This window comes from Danio rerio, chromosome 8, assembly GCF_052040795.2.
Source record: "Danio rerio strain M-AB ecotype USA chromosome 8, GRCz13ab, whole genome shotgun sequence".
Lineage (NCBI taxonomy): Eukaryota > Metazoa > Chordata > Actinopteri > Cypriniformes > Danionidae > Danio > Danio rerio.
In genome coordinates, this window is record NC_141028.1 from 30,942,183 (window position 1) to 30,966,278 (window position 24,096).

At 35.1% G+C, this 24,096-nt stretch overlaps 1 protein-coding gene across 11 annotated transcripts in view; it reads left to right on the top strand.

Annotated features, from left to right (window-relative positions):
* The window catches only part of ccser1 (coiled-coil serine-rich protein 1), a 149,096-nt gene that overhangs the window by 23,217 nt on the left and 101,783 nt on the right, over positions 1 to 24,096 (top strand). For all 11 annotated transcript variants that reach the window (XR_015498065.1, XM_087264857.1, XM_087264864.1 and 8 more), the window contains exons 4-5: positions 208 to 298; positions 2,028 to 2,142. Coding sequence is in view for 10 of the 11 variants with exons in the window: in XM_087264857.1 (XP_087120983.1) it covers positions 208 to 298; positions 2,028 to 2,142 (206 nt within the window). In the remaining variant the exon portion in view is untranslated. The remainder of the gene's footprint in view (positions 1 to 207; positions 299 to 2,027; positions 2,143 to 24,096) is intronic.

Genomic DNA, 24,096 nt, shown 5'->3' on the forward strand with positions numbered 1-24,096 from the left:
TTATTATAACATTATTTAAAAAGGTAGCTTTTATTTTATGTATTTGCACATCTTAAGTTTATGTAATCACATGACATTATTTGTTGGAAAATGATGCCATTCTATGTAAAGTGTGCCCTGGACTGTTCTCATTGAACTCTCCTTCTGAAAACGTTTTATTTGGACAGTTGGATTATAGTTATTATTCCCCCCTCCCTCTTTTTCCAGGATGTTTTGAATAACCTTGGCTCATCTGAATTGGATGAGGATGACCTGATGCTGGATCTTGACCTTTCTGATGACCAGCGTCCTCATCATGGTACGTTTTAACCAGACTCCAGTTGCTCTCTCTTTTTATATCATCCTCTGCAACATGTATTATGACATTTATCTCCCATTCATATTCATGCAGCTGAATCTCTGAATATCTTGTTATAGTGATTACACATTCTTGCAATAACTGCTTCACTTAAAGAAATTATTTTGGCCATGGATAAAAAAAAAAAAACATCTGATAAAGACTCTGGCTAGACTTAAGACCTTAATACCTTGTAACATATCACACCATGAAGTTATGCATGAATGCAATTGTGGATTAGTCATGTAGTCATTTTAATATACCAAATGTGCTGATGTTTCGGTAGGAGTTACATCAGCACGTGAAGTCGTGACGCTACATTTTAACATTCACCACAGGCAAAGCCTCCAGACTGATAAACACTGCAGATGTCATTACTGATTTTGCTAAAGCATTTCTTTTAAAGAACAGTAAATATTGCAGCATTTATTACATAAAAAAATTTTGGCATAAACTTCCTCTAAATCAGTGTTCCTCAGCTGGATTTGTTATTTTATTTTTTGTGCACTAGTTTTAAAGGGAAAATTTAGATAATGCTTGATTTTCCTAATGGTTTTTTCATTGAGTTGTCTACGGTTAGGTTAGTGTCCAATGTCTCTTTTATTACTAGCCTAGGATGTGTTCCTTGTAGTACAGGTCCGACTAACCAGCTGTTTTTTCCCAGCATTCTTCAATATATCTTCCTTTGTGTTCAGTAGAAGAAAGAAACTCAAACAGGTTTGGAACAAGTAAATGATGCGTAAGTGATGACAGAATTCAAATTTTTGGGTCAACCATAATTCACAGAAAAAGCATTATAAAAATAATAACTTATAAATAACATATGTAATGCAGCTGTTGTCAGATCCAGTCCAGCAGTACAACAGTTCTTTCAACAAAATTCACTTAACGATTTCTCCATTACACTGTGCCTCACTTACAAAACAACCTGCAATCAGATGCTCTGAGGAAAGCATGTAATCTTCCAAATTCGTGACACAATTTAGAATAAACCGTTCATTTGTCCCTGAGAATCCTTATAGAGTCTTACGGAGATGCAAACGTTTAAACCAGATGCATCAAAGCCAAAGTTTGAACATTCATTTGTATATAGTTTCCACTCTAGACTACAATCTCTTCTGTTTACTTTAGATGCGACATGAAGCATGCATCTGATGTAGGCAAGTGTGTGCCATTGCGTGTCAATGGGTTGAGTTTGAACTTTGGAGGCAGATTAAATAAATAAATAAATAAATAAACAAATCTACCACTGTGATGTCACATGCCACATTATTTGCTAACGAGTCATTTTTACAGCTGGTTTAGACAAATGCTTTGTTTATAATTTTAGTGATTAACAGTTTTATTAATTCTTAAGAAAAATACAGAATATAATACAGCATCTCTTTACAAAATCCAATTTTTAAACTGTTAACAAACTCAAATGAACTAGTCCCCAATTATGTTCACAACTTGGCTATAATTAAATATGACTACAACCTTAAATATACAATAATCAGAAAGAAAAAAAACCTAAATGAGAATGTTGACATTTTAAGAATGATTTAATTGAACTAAAACCTTTCATGTCAAGAGCAAGGCAAATTTGGCATGACCCCTTTAAATTCTAAATGAGTCTCTTGATCTTTTATTTTTTAAGGAAGCAAAGCTCTTGGTGATCCTGAAAGTTTGCTTGTTTGTGCTTTTGCAGCATCTCGGGAGGATTCAAGTCAGTCTCTTGCTTCATGCCTCAACCTGTTGCTCTCACCGCTGGATGCCTCCACTGACCGGACCCTTGGAAGAGACCCCAGAGAGCCCTTCTTCAGGTATGTTTTTTTTCTTCAGAAGAACTTTCAGTTTCACAGACATAAATGCTTCGACATAGGAGATAATGTAAAATGTCTGTTTTAATGGTATTTACCTGGTGCAAGCCACATCCAGTTTGCTTCTTGAACTGAACAGAATTGCTGAGTTATCAACCAACATTTGCCTGCACACTTTCTCTTGCATTGTCAGAGTTTTTTTTCCCTACATTGTGTTAGTGCAAAAAATTCTATAATTCTTACACACTGTAACAATGCTTGGCAATCTCTTTATTTATTATGTTCTATTTTAGTGTTTGTTCTTGAAGTAAAACAGCATTTTTAGTTGTCATTATTCTTAGTCTTTAGTGTCACACAATCCTTTATATATATATTTTTAATATGCCTATTTGAGAAACCAAACTGTTAAACATATTTTGTGGAATGCCTTATTTTTAATGTTGTGTCACAAACAATTTTATCTGGAAAGAATTTAAATTAAATATTTTTTAATGTGAATCCTTCTGAAATTGTAAAAAAAAAATGCTCAAAAGTAAACCTTAAACTGTTTTTTTATTGTATATACTATCATTATTATTATTTATGGATTTTATCTTGTGTATTATTTATTGCTGTTGATGACTATTAATTATTAGAATTTATTTTTTTAATTAAAGAAAATGTGAAATAAGAAAATCTTTTTTGCCATGACATAGCTAGAGAAGCTGATATGGCAATAAATTCCAAATTCTCTCTCTTTCTCTCTCTTTGAAAAATATTTTATTTTAAAAATATATGTTTGGATAAAGTGTAAAAAAAAAAGTGAAATTTAATTAGACATATTTAAAATAATAATAATAATAGTTGTTGTTGTTGTTATTATTATTATTATTATTATTATTATTATTATTATTAAGTCGCTAAACCAGGGCTATTCAATTAGTTTGTTATGAGGGCCAGTTCATGAAAAGCATTCCAAATGAGGGGCCGGAGAGATATGACTTGCAATATAAGTAATGACACAACAGCATATAAGAGCCCATATGCTATATTTGTGTTTATAAAGACACCCACGTTGACTTTTTCTACAATAAAACATCAATTTGTAGTATTTTGAAACTACATAACATCACTGAATTGTACAATGTGGCTTTTTGAATGGCCACATCATTACTATAGCGACTGTTTTTTTAGCTGAACTAAATTTATTTTTGATATCTTCAGCCCGTGGGCCGCCAATTGAAAAGCCCTGCTCTAAACCTTCTATTACGAAAGTAAATAGATTTAGTAAGTATTCATAAATAACCAAGGTTACCTTTACTTTTATTTTATCTTTATTAACACTCTGAAATATGGAACATGAATTGAATATTTAGCAAACAAACTTTTTTTTAATTATTATTTTCAGTAAGTTTGAAAAAAAAAAGTACTGTAGCAAAAGTACCTGTGTCCAATCCAAATATAATATTCAATAATATAAAATAAAATACTAAACCTGGAAAACCTGAAAACTGCTATTGTTAATCCTTCACATTTATAAAAGTCTTGATGTGGTTATAACCTAACTGGAAGAAAATGTGCCAGCAGTGCATGGTAGAGACCATAAATTCTTATTTTGTTCAAAGTCAACCCAGTTTAAAAAAATATTTAACACTTCTAAGTTTTATAGAGTGACAGCTCAACCAAAAAGAACATTGACATCCATTAATTAACAGCATTCAAAGACTATTTTACTTTTCTTTTGTGAAACACCAGTCGTGCAATATGTATTTTAGCCCTGGTTTGCTTAGCATCCACACTGTTATTGTTTTGACCAAACCTAACAAGACAAAACAAAGAAAACCTCTAAAACCAAAAGGTTTTTTTAATACTGTAGAGATGTACTGACTTTTAGGCAACAGGATTGTGCAATCAAACTTTTATCAACATTTAGAAGTGGAAAATGAAATAACGTACCTATTCATATAGTGATAAATATATAGTATTTTCATTTACAGTTTAAATGTCTGAAAAAAGCAAACTTCAATACTAGACAGAATTTTCACTTTAGAGCATCACTAGTGATTTGTGGGATTGTCATACAGACAAATTTGAATGAGTTTGATTTAAATGAATTCACAAAGCACCAAGTAAACTATAGCGGTCACTAACTAGCTTGCTGAGAAACAAAATCACGATTTTGAATCGAGATTAAAATAATTTATACAGTTTTGTTCTCTGCGGATGCAAGCCCTATTTTTTTCCCTCACTGTTTTGCATCTTGTTCCCTAAACTATCAAAGTTTCTCTGATGCATTGACATGGGCATTGACTGCGCTGACAATTTCTACGAGTTGATAATGTTCTCTCAAACCCTCAGTCTAATCTGACTGGCAAATTCATCCTTGTGCGTAATGACAGCAGAGTCATTTCAAAACCAGAGAAATCCCATGTGGACACAGAGCAAATTATATTAGCATGGAAATTAGCCTAGAAAATTGAATACATTTCCTGACCTTATAATTATTTGTACAGTTTTTAGAGCATGCCCTAAAATAGACTGGGGTTTATTTTGAAATGAATACGGAATGTGCCCAAACTAACTACGTACATGTCAGCTACTTGTAATAAATGCCGGACGTGTTGTTTTCTGTGTAACGTTTAATTTTTAAATGCAACACCGCTGTGGCAAATATTATTTTATATTGCTAGAAGGTTATGAGATGTACTTTTCCAAACCCACACCGTTATATGGCATTTTATAGTATATTTGAGGTACCGAATGCCTCATAAAAGCCGTGCTGCTTCTGGAAAGCGTATTTTCGCCTTGTCAGCAGGTGGTGATTGAATGACCTTGTCTTGATATCTTTGACACAGTTTTCAATGAGATTTCTCACCGAGTAGCCCTGTGCGCCTATTTTATGTTGCATCCGAGGAAGTTCTGTATTTATTTTTTGAGTTTATGGCACCACAGGGCTGTTCTGTTCTCATGATGTTTAAAATCTCACAAATTGTGCTATGATTGTCTGACCTTGTTATTGACAAGAGTTTGTGCTTTTTTTTTTATTGCCAGCCTGGCTAATTCTGTTTATGCAGTGCTAGTTTCTCCATACAAGTCATTATTTGTAATTCTGCGTTGACAGCATTTAAAGACATGGTTCATAAAAACATTTACTTAGCAGCATATGGGTTTTAAATGGGCACAGTGTTGTTGTTTTTTTTTTATTTCTTGTGCACATGCATGAACTGCGCATACATAAAATTTTCAGTTCTGTTCGGGTCACCTTCCATATGTGTCCCAAAACCCTATACAGGTTCCGTACAGATATTTTGCAACATAGACTTTAATGTTCATTTAGGTCAACGTGTCATAATTCTTTGGAGTTACTTGAAGGGTTAGTTCATCCTGAAAAGTAAAAATTGTTCTAATCCCAGAGACATTGATTTATCTTTGGAACTCAAAATTAAGATTTTTTTTTACATTAGATCTCTACTTTGACATTAGATTTCTGACCCTTAACTGACAGCAATGGTCCACAGATGTTTGAAGTCCAAAAACTTTTGGACAGTTTTGTGGCACAAAAACAAAAAACTGTAAAAACAACTTTCTAAACTTATGTCTTCATCATATCAGGGTACACATTTACTATGGGCATTAGAATGCATGACCCTGATTTTCAGTTGAACTGATATCACATTAACTGTTTTGACAATATTCTTGGTTCCCTTTCTGTATTTCTTGGTACTGTTTTTGTCTATTGCGTATTAGAGAGCTCTCAGAATTTGTGTGTTCTGTTTTGAAGATGATCAATGGTCTAAGGCGTTTGGAATACATTGGGGTAAGTAATTAGTACCATAATTTTGTTTTTGGGTGAACTTACCCTTTAGTAGATTTGGTACAAAACAACTGGGTTGTTGTACATCATAATTGAGAACTGTCCATTGCACTAACGTCTGGTAGTAGTTTGCAGCATTATAAAAGACAAAACTAAAAAAATGAATGATAAATGTAGTTTATCTCTGAAATTGGCCACTTGACAAACATAAACTAAAAAGAATTAACCGCTTAAATTTTAATAGTGGTCAATATAACTGTGAAGCTGCATGGAAACTAACACCCCATTCACATGGGGTGTCTGCTGAACTGAATTTTGGATCCATCTTCAATGTCATTGCTCACTGCAGAAATTGTGAATTTCTCAACTTTTCAAGCGCCAACAGAAGCGTCAGCCAATCAGATCACTTTATGCAAATACCTCAGCTCAGACAGTAGCCAAGTGCAGACTAATTTCATTGGCTGACCACTGCTATGACGATCGCATCAGCTCCTACTTCAGACAAGCCCTGCGTAAAGCAATGACCCTGAAACCCCATATGAATTGGTTAGCGTAAAATAGATATGCTGAATTATTAAAATTATTATTTTTAACTGGAAAACGTTTTTGTTTAGTATGTTAAAAGCTATTTGGTTGAACAAAAGAGAATATTAATTTAAATTTGTATAAATGTCTTTATCTGTATCCTTTATCTGTAAATAAAAAAACGTTTCTTTTAAACTTAGTGTTTGTGAAAATGTTTTACATTTTTTTATTAACGCAGTTTTTTTTTGTCAGTTTGTTCTTTTGAATGATCATGTGACTGAAGGCTTGAGTGAGGGATGCTCTTAGAAAAATACATTTTAAAATGTTGCAAAGTACATTCATCACACAAACAAACAAAGAAAATGTTTTATCTGTGTCTGTTCTGGTCGAAGATTTTGGAATTGTACCCTTGTAAAATTACGAGTACGTTCCATTTTTCTTTTTGTTTTTATAATTACAGATGCGTGAATTTTATTTATGAACGAAATATTGGACATTGGTTTTATTCCATAATTTATTACAATTCTTCCAACCACAATCAAAATAAACTATATTGTAAAAAACAAAATTTTATTCCATATAACGCCAGCACACTGCTTTAAAACAACATTTGCCTGGCTAAATAATAACGAAACTTTATCTTTCCTTCCATGCTCTTAGCATCTAATAACTCACCCAGCGTTGGTTATAATGAAACTCAAAAGAAGTAAAGTAGTTGGCTTTTTCTCACGTTTTGTCAAATTCATCATTCAGAGGAGATGCCTGGGATTGCGGTATAGTGTCATTATGGTGTGGAGGTGTCAGCGAGTATAGATGTCTTTAATGGACAGTGGCTGCGAGGCCTGTTTTCTGCTGTGACTCAGCTCAGCTCAGAGTCGAGGATGCACTGTTTGATGGGTTATAATCCTGCACCCTGACTAAGTGACAAGATATATTATCCCAAGGCGAAATCTGGGCTGTTGGTGTGGAAAACGCATCAGCCGTCAGCTAGACTGATGCACCGCAGCTCGTGTTATGTTTTTCTCGCTCAGCGACGCAGCTCGAGCCCATTTTACAGCTCTGAAGAGAGGCAGAAGGAAGTGTTTTGCTCTGTGAAGGGAGGCAGAAAGATGAAGCTACAGAAAGAGCTAGAAAAAAAGAGCTCAGTTCATCTTAGCGGTGCTGGAGAAGACAGTGCAAAGGTTTATTATTGGTTTTCTCTCTTAGTTTTCACACTGAAAGAAGCACAGTTTAAATTAAAAGACTGAAATACTGAAACATATCAATATAATTTTTTTCTTACATTATGTAAGGAACAATGTGGCCACATTTTTATTCCGGTTTGATCTGATTTAGTTCTACTATCAGCAAGGTCATTTTAAGGGGGAAAAGGGTAATTGTTCATAAGACTCATTCTGGTTCCTTGCACACTTTCTCTAAATCAGATTTGGTTTGTTCTGTTGATACGTTTTTTGTTAATGAATTCAGGCAAAATGGAGAAACGTCTTATTGTTTTCACATCAACTACGTTTCAATGACTGAAAACTAATACATTTGAAAACAATTTTCAAAGTGGAAGTTTTTGAAAAATGCCACTGTTGCCATGTCTGTGTAAGCAAACACGCTAATGCCTTTGAAATGTATAATGTCATGCGTGGATAATATGCATTTAAAATGGTGTTGATTAAAGAACCCATAAAAAAACATAAAACATTCCAACATACTCCAGTGTTTTTGTTGTACAGGTGTTTGCTAATGCTTCATCAGCAAAGTGTGAATATACTTCACCAACCAACATCCAAGACGCATGTTAAATACACAGCATTCTACATGTACACCAATGCAGAGTCACCGTTTGAACATTGTCACTTCACTAAAGGTACTGCTCACTAACAAGTTGACAGTGCTGGCCTGGCATATGAAATGCAGTGTTTTTGGTAGTTTAATGAAATTTATAAATGCAGATAATTTTTTATGTTGTCATACAGTATGTCATCGTGATATCTTCATATGAGATTGACGATGGCGTCTGCTGTAGTTAATCAATGTGTGTTATTTTTTTGGTATTTGTCTTCAGGACATCACCAAAGCCAATAATGACGAAAAATACTAATTAGTGCATCTCCTGACTTCCATGTGCGGCCATGCTGCCATTGTTGATGGTGTATTCTGGGAATTTTTTGTACCCCTTGGATTCAAGTGTGATCCTGAAAAATCTCTGTTCATGTGAAGGGGTGGGTGTCCCAATTCTCTTTAGCTTAAGGGGAAGGGTAACGGTAAGAGGAAGGACTAAGGTGTAGAATTGGGATTGTGCCTTAGTTTTGAACTGACAAAACCAATCCAGTCCAATCAGGCTTTGTTGTTATCATGACGCTGATCATCAGCTTTCTCTGGTAATTTAGGCTTTGATCCTGTGATCATGAGCTTGTCAGATGAAGGTGGGACATCTGCAGCAAACAGGCAATCACAAGTCTTGAATGTGACTTCTTGTGAGGCAAAAATGATTATAGCAATATTTGCAATAGTCTTGCTGATTATGTCCAGGTTTATGTAGAGGTTTTCCACATCCCATAGTGCTTTATAATTCATAAACAAAAATACACTGGGATAAAGAGCCTGCAAAATAAAAATTAAAAAATGAATCTATTAAATCAAACTCGAAGATGAATGCATCTTTAGCCAAGAAAGAGAGAGCACTCTATAGAACTCTATAGTCTCTCTCTCCTTCTGTCTATCTCTCTCTCTGCTGTGTCCTTCAGGAGCAGGTTTTCTTCAGCAGGGGGCAGAATCCTCAGCTTTCCACAAGCTGTGGTCCTGCACAACAGAAGGCAGCCTGTCTGGCCTTGTGCTACTTTCCCCAGTCTCCTTACCCAAGTCTGTCAAGGTGATTCAGAGAAAGAGAGCATGAGGGGACTTTCAAGAAAACTCTGGTGTGACCCAAAGGAGCGCTGCACTTTTTAAGCTTGAGCATAACTAATGACTCTGTGCCAGTCAGACTGTTTCTCTGAAGCGTAGAGTTGGGGGTGTGATTATTTCTAACCTTTGATCACACTCTCAATTGTGTCGTCATGTTGATTTCACTGCAGTCTGTGTGTGTGTGAGGTCTGGCTCGAGGAGAGTCTCCTGAGGCTCCAGCTGAATCATAGTGGCAGAATCCATTGTTGTCGCACATTGTGACATCACTGATTGGACACACAGTGTTAGGCCTGCTCTGCATCCACAAGATATAGAACTCTAAAACACAAGCAGTTCTTAGTCCTAACAGGATAGTTAACCCAAAAACTATGAAAGAGCCAGGTTACTTTTAAATGTGATTTAATTTTCTTTATTTGAAGGTCCGTTGAAATTCCTAATTCTAATTGGCTGGAAGGTGTGCATTATTTTTATTGAAACGCACAGGTAGCTCCAGTCAGTTTTGATCACAGTTTAAAATGAGTACGCGTCTACCAAACATTTGTAGTTACAACAGCAAATCACACATGCTGCAAAGACAACCAATGAAGATTATTAATGGCATATGGGAAATCTGCAAAATTTTAAAAATACTCATCAGTTGTGCCACAAAAAATCTAATTTTAAAAGTTTTTCAAGCGAGAACAGTTATTTTAAAGTCAAATTGGCTGTTTATGTATAAGGATAGCGTGGCTTTAAACATTTTGGAAGCTCCAGATCAGGGGTGTCAAACTCAATTCCTGGAGGGCCGAAGCCATGCACAGTTTAGTTCCAACCCTGCTCCAACACACTTACCTGTAGGTTTCAAACAAGCCTGAAGAACTCAATTAGTTTGATCAGGTGTGTTTAATTAGGGTTGGAACTAAACTGTGCAGAGCTGCGGCCCTTTTGGAACTGAGTTTGACACCTGTGCTTTAGGTGGTCAGAGAGAACGGAGGCACCCGTCTTGTGGGCCTTCGACTCCATGTTGTGCATTAATCTTTTAACGCACAGCAAGCTGTTGATTATCCCTTGCTTGTTTACACTTTTTTTTGTTGCTTCTGTAGACATCAGTGTTAATCCAAACAGTAAATTTATCTGATAATTAGATTTGTTTAAGCACAGAAGTAACAATATTTAGTTGTTGGAAAGACAAAAGACTATATGACATGTCGTCGTTGATGGCGCTGCTGTCCTCACCAAGTGGTCTCCATTTTTTTGTAATTTAAAGTCAATCTACGCTTTGCCGATCAACCATTAGGAAACACTTGAAGCACAACACTACCACATACTCCACCGTTTTGGGTATGTTTGTTTGCACATGCTATTAATCTGTTAGCCAGCACCCACTAATGGGGATTTACACATACCTAACTTAGTAACAGTTCTTGACCCCAGTGAACTACAAACAAACGAATAATAGGAATCATTGGAAAGAAGACACTTTGAGTTTTATTATGGTCCATCTAGATCAGGGGTGGGCAAACTGGTTCCTGGAGGGCTGGTGTCCTGCACAGTTTAGCTCCAACTCTAACACACCTGCTTATAGATTTTTTGTGAACAACACTGATTAGCATGTTCAGGTGTTTTTGATTAGTGTTGGAGCTAAACTATGCAGGACACTGGCACTCCAGGATCAAGTTTGCCCACCCCTGATCTAGATGGTTTAATGCTCAAAAATATAAAAAAGGTGTACACATAAAGGTAATAAGAAACAAAAATTGTACTGTGTTCAATATTTGTTTTTTCTTATTTAAACAAAGGAAAACATTATTGTAATAACCTAGAAAAAAATGTCTTGAAAGCCAAGTGTCTTTTGAGTTTATATTTCACATTTAATGAAGATAGCATGCAAATTACGATTTCTGCAAAAGTTTTTTTTGAGACCATATGAGGACCAGTGTCCTTCTCACCCTCACAGTGATTAAATTAACCTGACAGAAGATTAAATTAAGTGTATATTAAGCACATACTATTCATGAGCATGACGTCATTGTTTTTCAAAGAGAATAAAACTTTCTTTTAAACCGTTTTCAGTCACAAAAACGTTGTTGTCATGTTAACGAACATGCAAAATGCATAAAAACTTTCCTGTTTATGGCTGAAAAAATTGTTGTGTAAACGGCCCCTAAAGTTGTTTCATAGCTATACATTACAACCATTTTCTCTGAGTTATCGGCAACATGATTGCAGATCTGAAAGTCCATTGTGATCATTTTTGTTAAATCAAAGTCTGTCGTAAATAAGGTCATTAGGAGTTGAATTCAAGTATATTTTAACAATGGATCATGCAGATCTACTGTACAGTAGGAAACGTTTCTATCTAATAGAAAATAAAAAGTTGTTCCATAACAGAGTAACTAAAATTTTTAGATATTAAAATTTATGAGGGGAGAAACAAGGATTTTGTATTAAACTGCACTTAAATTTTATCTTTTAACAAACCCTGTACATGTAAGACGTGACAAATGAATCTTCCAAATAGGCATAAATATTTGATCATCCTGAAACATTGCTTTAATGTCAACAAACCGCCAGAAACTACTAGCGCATATTCTCTGACATCACTTAATTTCCTGCTAGAAATAAATAAACCACAATTAAGCCACGAGGGACGTCACGTAATGAGCAAAATCAACACGTTTAAGCTTTTCAGATGTTCTTGGTTGAAAAGTTCAGAATAAACAAATAAACAGAGATGATGTCATCGGAGAGGTTAGGCCGATCCTGGCCTAAAGCTAGACGTCATAATAAAAATGAGTCAAAGCTCAAAAATGGGTTTGAGGGAGATGGTTGACGGCAGTGTGAAAACTGTTGACTTCTACCACTGCTGCCAGAAATCCTTGCATTCATAGGACTTGAGCAATTTGTTGCAGTCTGTTGTGTTCATGTCAAATCATCTAGCTTGGATAAACCAAATGGCCAGTGGCATAAAGAAATGAGGACAGAAAAGTGAATTGTTAATTTGCAATGATAGTAAATTAGTGAACTAATGTTGCTTTGTTTTTTTAAAAGGCTGATACCAATGTGATGTCTAGAAAGCATATACTCAGTTTTTTGCCCCTTAATATTTATGTTTTATAATTTATTATATTTTTTGTGGGTATGAAACATGTTTAAAACAAGACATTGGGTACTGGGACACAGGGATTTTAATAGGATTAAGACAATACACTGATTAAGAATCTACCAAGTAAACAACGATTAATTTAAAAATTTATATTATTATTATTGTTTTATTTATTTATTTTATAAAAAATATTTATTTATTTTTTAAAATATATATATATATATATATATATATATTATTTATTTATTTTTTAAAATTAATTTAATTTGATTAAGGTCATAATCAAACTAAACATAAATCGAATTAACACATGTGGAGTATACCAATTTTTGTCGCATTATTGAACTGCAGTACAGACTTGTAAACATCTTTTAGCATCTATTAGCACACTATTTGCGCCATGTAGGATTTTCACTGCATTTTGTGAAGGGATAGTCTATACACGCATGCTGCTTGACACTATACTCTGCACCTACTGAGTCAGTGAAGGACCATGTATGCCTGCATCTCAAAATGCTGAGGGTTTTTTCCCCATACGGCATAAGGTATTAAATTCAATTAAAACAACACTCTTCCAGCAGTTCATACTTGCATCCAATATCTTGTTCGTCATGGGGGGCATGCATGAAATGTTCCTGAATAAAAATTAAAGTGCCAAACTGTGGTTAAAGTTGTCAAATTAAAAATGCAACACCCGAAGTTACATGAAACTCTGGAGGAAATGTGCATAGGGCTGTGACGTTAATCGAAGTACAGTATTTGCTATAACATGTAGAACGAAATCATGAAAGGAACATTTAATAAGCAACTCCTGTAAACACCTTAATCATTTTATTGTCTTATTTAAATGAAGGCAAATATTTTGATTACTGACGTCCATGTTAACATAGTCAATGTTTGATGATTAATGAATTAAAGAAAATGTTATTCAGGCTAATTCTTATTTTCAAGGAAAAAATGCTGTAAATTGCAGTATTTTATTTGAAATTTGTACAAATGTTGTCAGACCATAAAAATAAAACAAATATTACATTTTTACTCAAACCCATACCAAATTAATCAGGAGAAACTCTGGAACTCAGAATTTATTTTCTAGATTATATTAAAAATGTGGTTTTAAATTGCAATAACTCTTCACAATATTGATGGTGGTAGTGCATTAGCATTTTGAGGGGGACTTTCCTGTAAAAATTCCACTATTGTGAATCATAATGTTGCCATGATATAAAATTACTCATACTATGATATAAGATTTTTGGTCATATGCCCACCTCTAGTGTGAAAATATGTCTGTGCCTGGCAGCGAAGATCATGCAAATTCATTTAATACCTCTCTCCACTCTCCATTTCCCTCTTTCATTCATGGTCACAGTCCAAGATGAATGCATCTTATAGACTCTCTGCATGTTCACAACAGTCTCTCTTTTGTGTCTCCCTCATTCCTCAGCCAAGCAAGGTGTACGTTTTTGATTCCAACCTATTAAAGTAATTGTACTAGCAACAACAGCGACGGTTTCTCTGATCTAAACACTGATCCTGCAAGCGACGCATTCAGATCTCTCATATCCAACTTGTGTGTGTGTGCAACATGGATGGAACTCAGCTCCTCTAGTGCAAAGTTAATATGTGATTAAAAGAACAAAGGGCCAGTCTTGCCTAATGCTAATGAGGATGCTAATGGCCTGATGAGAAAACGGTGCTAATAGATGTAATACAAAACGTGGGCTCACCTGAAGGGAGTCTTTTACATCTGACAGATGCCAGTACAGAACTCCAGTGCTTTGCCTCTCAACAACTTTAAATAACATGCTGGCTCTAAATGAGAGCTCACGCAGGGGGGGGGGACAGCCTGCTAAGCGGAGGTCATATGCATAAAAGATCAAATTTAGACACTGTGTTTGCGGCTGCATAAACAGATCACGGCCAGAAATGAGGTGATAATGGGTATTTATGTAGCGGGCTGATCAGGTGACTTGATGATTACGCTATGTAGGTGTTACTCTTAGTGTAAGTGTTCAGACAAAGCTGCAACTGAAGCATAATGGAAAGGCCCTGAGGTCAGCAGCTTTTAGGTACATCTTGTGGCAAAGTGTTTCCCAAGATCTGATTAATAACAGTATTGCCTCTACAAAATATGAACGGATTTTGTGGTGTCATAAATAATATATAGGCTTTTTGCCAAAACTTTGTGAGCTGCATATGGGCATTATTTTAAGGGGTTCATCATTATAAATTAAATGTGACTCAAATAGGATAGAGAAAATCATCATCAGAATTACAGTCAATGGCTGCTGTATGTTCCTGTCTTGCGGGTTAATTAGATTTCATAGACATAGCAGCATTTAAATTAAGTTATTGTTTCTTGAGCCACCATGAGACGGTTTACTTTGTTGTCTTACTGATGCTAATGATGCATATGGCAGCTTTTTGAGAAATGTTGGTGGGAAACTTTGGGAAATGGGCAACCAGGTGAGACACAGGGTGTATTATTGTATAATATGATTGTTGCCTATTTTATTAGAAAAGTAGCCAAGCAACATCGCTCTGAATTATTGCCTGGCAACATTGCTCAAAGTCGCCCCAGTGTATCATCAGCAGTGATCGAAATAACGGCACTATGAATAAACAGATTCACTAATGGCACTACTTATTTCAGGAACAAGTAATCAAATAAATGACCGCTTCCCCCACTACAACACCGTTACCGTTAGTGTCAAAAAAAATTGCTCGTTACTATAATTGAGAAGACCGAATCGGTTTTCATGCAAGCAGCGTCTCTCTCTCTCTCTCTCTCAGCCATAGGATCTCTCTTTCTCTGGGGTGGGTGTGTGTGTGTGTGTGTTCGGGGTTGGGGCGGGACACATAACCAACTATTGATGATGATTGCTGTGTCTGTTGTGTAACTGAGAATGCGATCATTCGCTTAGAGTACTGTCCATTGTTCGCCTTTTAGAGGCAGAGTAGTGCGGATGTCCACACACAAGCACACACACAGCCAGTGGCACACACCAACGACCAGGAGACAGAACGATGGCAAATTAAAGTTCTAAGGTAGCGTTTTCAAACTAGAAATATAAACACTACTTTTTCTTTGTTGTGGTGAAAGACAACAGTGTTGGACCTCACGTCGTCATATGCTGGCACAAAATTAGTGGTTAAAAATACAGGTGATAACGTGAGTTCTGCTACTAAAGGAGTAGACGAAGCCGCAACATCAAAGCAACTAAAACTTATCTGTTCAATAAATACTTAATGTTCCAAACCATCTATTGTGTTTTATTGTGCAACTATAGTAATGATAATATAATTATATGTTGAATTAGATGGCCGTCTCTCACAATGTTCCACAACAACGTTAAAATTTTGTAGATTAGTGTACAATATTTTATATTTGTAACACTTTAAAAGTTACTTTCCCTGGTAATGTTACTTTTATAATTGTGTAACTTGGTTACCTTTTTGAGAGAAGTAACTAGTAACTATAATTAATAACTTTTTAAAGTAATGTGCCCAACACTGATCATGAGCATACTGTAAAAGCAGATTTGTACAGTCTAAAGAAATAGTTGTTTTCAATTAAGTTGAATCAAATTAACTTTATTTTAACAATCTTTTTAAAACTAAATTAATATTATTAAAGTTTACAAAAGTATGTGCATAAAGTATAAATATAACAAATACTGCACATGGTTTGAGTTGCATGGCATGTTTGTTTAGTAAACATTTTTTTTATATTAATGATGTTGCCATCTTTGTTCTGCACTGTACAGCATATGATGGTTTTCAGACATTCCACTATGTAAACACTCATTTGAGGAAGTATCGGTAACCATATCATTTGGTCTGAAGCTAATAGGTAATCTGGTATTGACCTAAATACATACCTATCCAATAAAAAAATAAATAAAATTTTCACCAGTGGTAAAAATGCCTCTGATTGGGCATTGTGGTTAACGGCTCAACTAAAACGTGTGATTGATTATTATTCTCCAAAGTTACCACTGATAAATGTCCTGCTCAGTGTGTGCTTGTGGTGGAGGTTTGGAGTGATTAACTAGTACTTCATCTAGTATTTTATCATTAGACTTTGATTGATTGTACAATTGGTGCCATTACTGTAGAGCCATGTACGACTAGGAGAAGTATAGTGTAAAAAGGACTGACTTCTCTAAGGAAATTGGTAACATAGATTAAAGTTGGGAAAATTATGGGTTCAGTATGATAGTTATTTTATAATATGCTTCAGAATATTTTATGCTCACCAGGCTGTGTTTATTTGATCAAATGCAGTTGAATCTGTAATACTTTGAAATTTTATAATAATTTTAGGTTAAATATTTAAATTTGAATTTCTTTTAAAGTATAATATCTCATGTGAAGGCAAATCTGTTTTTGCTGCCATTGCCATACAATCCTTCATCTAATGATATAATGCTCAATAAATATTTCTGAATCTGTTTGTTGAAAACAATAGAAAACCTTTTTCTTTCTTTCACCAAACTCCATTAAAATAAAGTGTTTTTTTAATCTCTGAGCATATCTTTTAGTGTTACACACTGCCTATGTAAAGTTGCTCCAAATCATTCACAAATGCAGCTCCATTTCTTTTCAGCAGCTAAGTGTTGTCATGATGTGGGCTCCACTTCACAACTTTAAATTACTAGCTTATTGTAGTCAAACACAATGCTTGTTAAAGCAAATCATAGCAGCCCTGACATGTAAAATTGTGATCAATGATTAAATCTAGATAATTACCTGATACATAGAATGTCTGTCAAGTAAATAACATCCCCTTTCAGAGAGAACAATAACACTGACAGTTCTGTTAATAAGAGGCGGTATTTAACGCCAGGTCTGTGGCTTTAATGTGTCAGGAAATTGCATGAAAATTGCATTTTGTTTTTCTTTTGAAAAATGTTTTAGAATCATGTTTATTGCCTTAGGTGCCAGAACTAAAGGAAATTCAGAGTTGTGTAATGGTTCAATCCACTGAGGGGAGTTTAAAAACCCAAGTGCAATGTTCCAAACCCCCCAAAACTAAACTTATAACTAAACAAAATTGAGGCATGGCATGGCAAAACAAAAGAACAAGCTCACCAAAATAGCAGGGTTACATAATGATGTGACGTTGTGCACCGAGGCTTCGAAGCATGTATCAAAAAATTACACATTTCGCAGTGAAGCAGAGTACCACAGCTTGATTCGTTTTGGCATAATCATGTAATCAGTGACGTCTGAAGCTTAGTTTTTGCCTATAGCCATATAGACTGCTTCTAATTTTGATTTAAAGGTTTAAACACCCTTGTGGCCTAGTAAAATGTATTAGTCTGTGAGATTAGGCGTCGATTACATACATTTCTACTGTTTCAAAGCACTGCACCGGTCCCACGCACAAGTAATTCAACTAAAATACAATAGTGATTTAAAGTGTAGTAAAAAGCTTTTGAACCATACTAAAGTGTATTAGTGCATTATTTTCAACTACTTTTAATGAAGGACACTGCATATTTCAGTGTAGTGTGTAATGAAGGCCAGTGGCGAGTGCAGCCCAAAAACCCCATTCCCATAGCCTCCTCATTAGAGCATACGATTCCCATGCAGGAATCACCGGTTCGATCCCTGCTCGGTATGAGTGGGTGGGTGTAGAACTGGTGGGAGTACTATAAAAGTAAATACTTTGAAATATCTTGAATTTTAGCCCAGTCATCGGTGGTGTAATGTAACATATCTTATATGTAAAAAACTATAGTAATTGAGAAATTTGTTTATATTACTATTGTTGTATTACTACATGAATGAGTTGGTCGGTTGTAAATTTTTGACATTTTTGCAGCCCAGTGCTTTTCCACACTGATTTTTTCTGACACAATTGAATCGAACGGTTCACGCTCCATAAAGTTTAATTTCACTATCACTAGGGTTACACTAGCAAAGCTAGACCAGAAACAAAAGCAACATGTGGGCTATATGTACCAAACTGTAAGACACAACCAATCAGAAAGGAAATTCATGACCAAGACAACAAACAAGGAACAAGACACATGACTTATACTTATCAAAGAAAGAAGGAGCAGTTAGTTATGGGACACTTTTTAATTCCTCAAATTTCTCTTGCGAGTGCCATTCGCGCCTGCTGTTCTTGTGTAAATGCAGCCATATGTACTTTTGGCTACATAATTTGCGATCACCAGAAGCGTATATAGAGCTACTTTTTCATAATGAGCCTATGTTGGTTTATTCCATATTGGGCTCTGCTAAACAGGCCAACAAGAGACTATTAACTATAATTTACCATTATTCCTTTTCATTTTTAAAAATGTCTCATTAAAACATTTATAAAACCAATAAAACTGATCCAAGATCAGGTAAAATCTGTGAAACAATGTTCTGTTTACTGAAATCATTTGACCCTGCAAATTTGACACGTTCTTTGAACCACTGATTTAAAACAAAACATTATTATTTTTTTAATCATGAAGCATCACTAGCAACAGGAAGACAAGAGTTGACTTGTCGACAAAATAACAAGACTTTCCAAAACACACCTGACAAGTTGTTAAAATGCAATGTACAGTCATTTGTGACTGATTTGACCATGCTCACTCTGAATTCTTTATCTTTTAAGGTATATAAACAATATGTTTCCATAATTCTACTATTGTAATCAATGTGTAGTCATTTTTTTTGTGTCATCTTTTGATAAATACATTCGTAGACTGTGTCATAGTAAAAGACAATATTAGAGGAATGCGCTAGGTGCATTAGTTAGATTTCAAAGCCAAAAAGGAAAAAAAAGCATGCTTTTGCTTCTGGCATTTTGTGTGTGCAGACACTGAGTTATAAAGGCTCTAATATTTTAATGAGTATGTTGAATGAGCTCTTCTTCTCCTATGCCACGTCTCAGCATGAGGATCATGAATAAGTCAGGATTCTGTCTCTGCTTTCTGAGGCATTTAGCAACACAAGCCGTTTATAAAATCATTCGCATATTCGCCAAGCAGAAACAATTGAATGTGTCCTTCAGGATGGATAGTATGTTTTTAACAATTCAATAGAATGTGGAACAAGAAAACACATTCCCATTTTTCTGAGAGGATGTTTCGGAAGGTGATATTAATTGACAGGTGGTGAGATGGAAAACTTGTAACCTGCCATAGAGTAGCAAAGTGAAATTTCACCTTTAGTTTTTTTTCCCCCCTTGCAACTCCAAGGACATTCAAAACAAAGGCTCTGAAATAAACAGAGCGGTAATGAAAAACGACAACAAAAGTGTCAGACGTTTGTTTAGAAAACCGACTGTGTTTACAGACTCCGCGACTCTATCATTGGAGGGGTTCCCAGGAATCAATGCTTAATTCTAATCGAAAACTTAGAGGTTCCTTTTGATCTTCTGTTATCGCTGTACTTTTAGAAAGCATAAATACTTAATTATTTCTCAAGCACTTGAATTAAATTCGATCCGAACGTATAAAAAACAAGTCTGGAAGTGTGGTGTGATCCTTCTGTTAAGCAGAATCAAAGTGGCGTAATTAACAAGAGCTCTCGTCTGGGTTTTTTTTTTTTTTTTTGTGGAGCTCTATAAGAGATTTCTATCAGTCCAAATACCCTGTGCTTCCTTTGAAGATAACTTTGATATATGGTATTGATATACGGTGGGCTTTTGTTCTTTTAAAAATGAAGGCGAGATTTTGTCTCGAAGAAAGAATTGCTTCACTCATGGTGGTAAGTCTTTGATTTTGTGTTCATCATTTTTGGGTTCACGTTTTCCCTCCTGATATCATTCCCTTGAAATTGATTTCTTACATGAACATATCATGTCATTCAGTCAAGGTCTTAGTGGATTAGAAAACCTAACCTCTTAACCTCTAATTATGTTTATAATGTGGATTAGTATCCACTTAAAATGGCTTGTTACTCTATTTCATTTTGAATTTGTGCTTATTTTCTCCACTTATGTTTGGTTACCTGTGCCATTCACTTTCATAAAAATATAGTTTTTCTCAATTGCTAACCTACATTTGTTCAATCTATAGTCACATTTTCAAATCTCTAAACACAATTAGCACATAATTAATTAATTAACACTTTGTGACAAAGCCATTAACACAATTAATGCTGTTTTCACACAATATTTAGTTAATTAGCACATTTCTAAAATGTTTAAATTTTCAGTTCACATGAGCTTAGCCCCATATTGGAATGATTTATCTATCTTATCTTTTTGCAAATGCTTAAACACAACTTGACAAGAAACCCTAATGTTTAAAACTCTAAAAATAGGGTAAAGCAACAGTTTTACACTGTTTATACTGTTTCTAACTGCAACAGCATCTGATCAAAATTATTTAAATTACTCATAATTTTGAATTTTGATTTTTTTTTTTTTTTTTTTTTTTTGGCGGAGTGTGGGCTTTTTTTTTCCTCCATCACTTTTTTTTCTTATTTCTGCCTTAATGTGGTAAGTCTACGATCATGCAGCACATGATCAGTATTGGAGGACAAATGTTCCTTCTGCATGCAGTGGAGGCTCAGAGACCATCAGCTGGAGACTGCAGTAGTAGATCAGGCATGCTAGCATTTTTATCAAAGACAATACAATGTGTAATGGAGATAAAAACAGATGGCAGTTCCTGAAGATCATATTGCTTGAGGAAAAAACTGAAGCAGTAAAGGTTGTTCTGTGGCTGTAATCATAGGGGAAGCACTTTACCGTAAGTGCTACATAGCTCCTATGTACCACCTATATCTGTGCTATTATCTTTTTCTATATAGCACCTTAGGGCTAATTATACTGTACTTCTGCGTCCATTTCATGTGGATGATCCGGCTTTTGCTACTCTTCGTCCTGGCTGATGCAGATTCTGATGCGCACCTCACTAAAATGTAACTACATTGTAGCTCTTTGATTGGTCGTCTTGGTAGTGTTGAAGAGTGTGGGAGTAGCACTTACAGTAAATTGGTTGATTATGAGCTAAAACAGCTAAGATTTGGAGCTAAAAATATAAAAGATTTAGATACTAAATACTCATTTAAATTTTTGATTATTTTTATTTCTAAATATGACAAGCAACGCAGTTTTTGTAATTTAATTGTCAGATTTTGTTTATTTAAATTTTAATATTTTATAGGGGGTACCATTTGATTTCTTCAGTATTTTTGTTAATATGCGTGCCAGTGGCTGCTTTTCTCCAACATTATAATAATATAATTTTGTTCAACAGAAGAAAGAAATTCCTAAAAGTTAAGTTGAATAAATACTTGTAGATATTTAGATATTTATGCAATATTTAAGCTCCAAGGCATCCAGTCTAAAGATCTTAGTATGTTGGAATAAATAATGCTTTGTAACCTCCTAACAGTGTAATAGTCTGAGTTTATATATAGATTAGTATCCACTTGTACCAAATGAAAAGCCTGATGAAGAGGGTAAGACTGTCCTCTGGAGTGTCTCTAGAGGGTCTTTTCTCCTCTCGGAACCTTTGCCTTGCTGTCTTTTTCAAGAAGCACTCATAATCAAGTTTAATTTGATCCCATACTTTATGCGAATGATTGATCTGTTCATCTGCACAGACATTTTATGGATGTAGTCAGTAGAGTGTAGTCAGTTAAATGAATTTTTAATTCTGAATGAGTCACTGTCAGAAGAAAACGTGATTGAAATGTTTATTGCATTAAATACTATAAACTACTGTTTAATAAATATCGTTTGTAGTTTGGTCTTCGAGTGCCCACTGGCCTTTCGGAGGACATTTATTTCCGATCACAGAACTGTGCTACCCTGACAAGATGTGCATGACAGTCACAACTTTTGATTAATCTAAACTGCCGTTTAGAGGATTTAAGATGTTACTAACATGCACTTAAAACACCAAGTAAACAATTTAAGAAGGCATTTAAGTATTCCATACGGTGTCTTTCATCCAGGAAATCTTTGAAAATGCTTATATTTCAATCTAGGGTTTTTAAGATTTGAAAAGTGCTCAGATATTTAATAAAGTGCTGAAAATGTAATGCTGCTTTCATAATAGTTGCTTTGACAAAGTCTGTAAAGTTTAAATAAAATAAGATAAATTACATATGCAGTGGCACAGTAGGTAGTGCTGTCGCCTCACAGCAAGAAGGTCACTGGTTCGAGCCTCGGCTGGGTCAGTTGGCGTTTCTGTGTGGAGTTTGCATGTTCTCCCTGTGTTCGCGTGAGTCTCCTCCGGGTGCTCCGCTTTCCCCCACAGTCTAAGTCCAAAGACATGCGGTACAGGTGAATTGGGTGAGCTAAATTGGCTGTCCTGTATGAGTGTGAATGAGTGTGTATGGATGTTTCCCGGAGATAGGTTGCAGCTAGAAGGGCATCTGCTGCGCAATAATATGCTGGATAAGTTGGTGGTTCATTCCACTGTGGCGACCCCCTATTAATAAAGGGACTAAGCTGAAAAGAAAATGAAGGAAGGCATGAATGAATGAAGTAACATATATTTGCTTTTACATAAAATGAAAACCAAATGCAATGAGATTACCACTTCATGAGTGAACATGGATGAAATTGAAATTAGTATAAATTTAAGATGAAATATGACAAATTTAAGATGAATAATTTAAGAGAGTAAATGACATTAATTCATTATTGGGCTTGGAGCAAACATAGCATAAAAATGTTTTGCTTAGAATACTATACTGTACTCTAGGGCAGTGGTGCCCAACATTCATTTGTGATCGCCATCAGTTGATCTTCTTCTTACACAGACATGGTGGATTTACCTGATTTATTGACAAACGGGTTGCAGATCCATTCCTTGATAGTTCATGGGTCCTTCACTGGGCCTTTTCCCCTTTGCAAAGGAACTTTTTAAAGACGTCTGGTTCTTACTCATTTTGCTAGCTTGTGGGTTAAATTTGGAAGCTTGAGTAAACGAAAGAATAGTCATTTTTTACAATAAACCATTTTTTCAAAATATAAAATCGTTCAGACTCAGATAATAAATAAAACAAAATTAACCAATGATTTCCTGTGCAACTCTGTTCCAATTGAACCACGGACCGGAACCGGTCCGCAGCCTAATGGTTGGGGACCACTGCTCTAGAATACTATAAAAACTTATTGTAGTTAAGTTAAAATGCTGGAAAAGAAAATGCACCTGGAAAGTTCCAAAACTGACACATTTTAAAAACTAAGCCTTTTTTTGATTTTACAAGTAACAAGGCAAACATAATGTTTATTCAAGTTCTCCATGAAGACAAGAAAAAAAACATTATTTTAGAATCCCTGCAAATGAACACTTGATCCACCTCTGTTTTCCCACTTGTGTGCGAATTAGATGCAGCTAGAGAAAATGTACTCCACAAAGAAGTGCTGAATAAACGTTTTTTAGATTTTAGTATCAGTATGTTAGTATTCAAGGATATCTATAAGGTAGTTTGGTACAAAACAATGGCAAAACCCATGTTTAGAAGATATAAAACTGATATAAGCATGTAAAGCTTGTAGTTTATCACTTCCACCTAAATGGAGCATTGTTTTCTTTTACCTCACCTTATACTTCCGTTTCTCATCAAATGCTCTCTAGTATCTGACATGCCCTGCCCTTCTTTTTTTGATTTTCATTTGATGTAATTGAGCTCTTACTGACAGAGGTGTGATCAAACAAAACGCCGTTCGCTGCTTTTT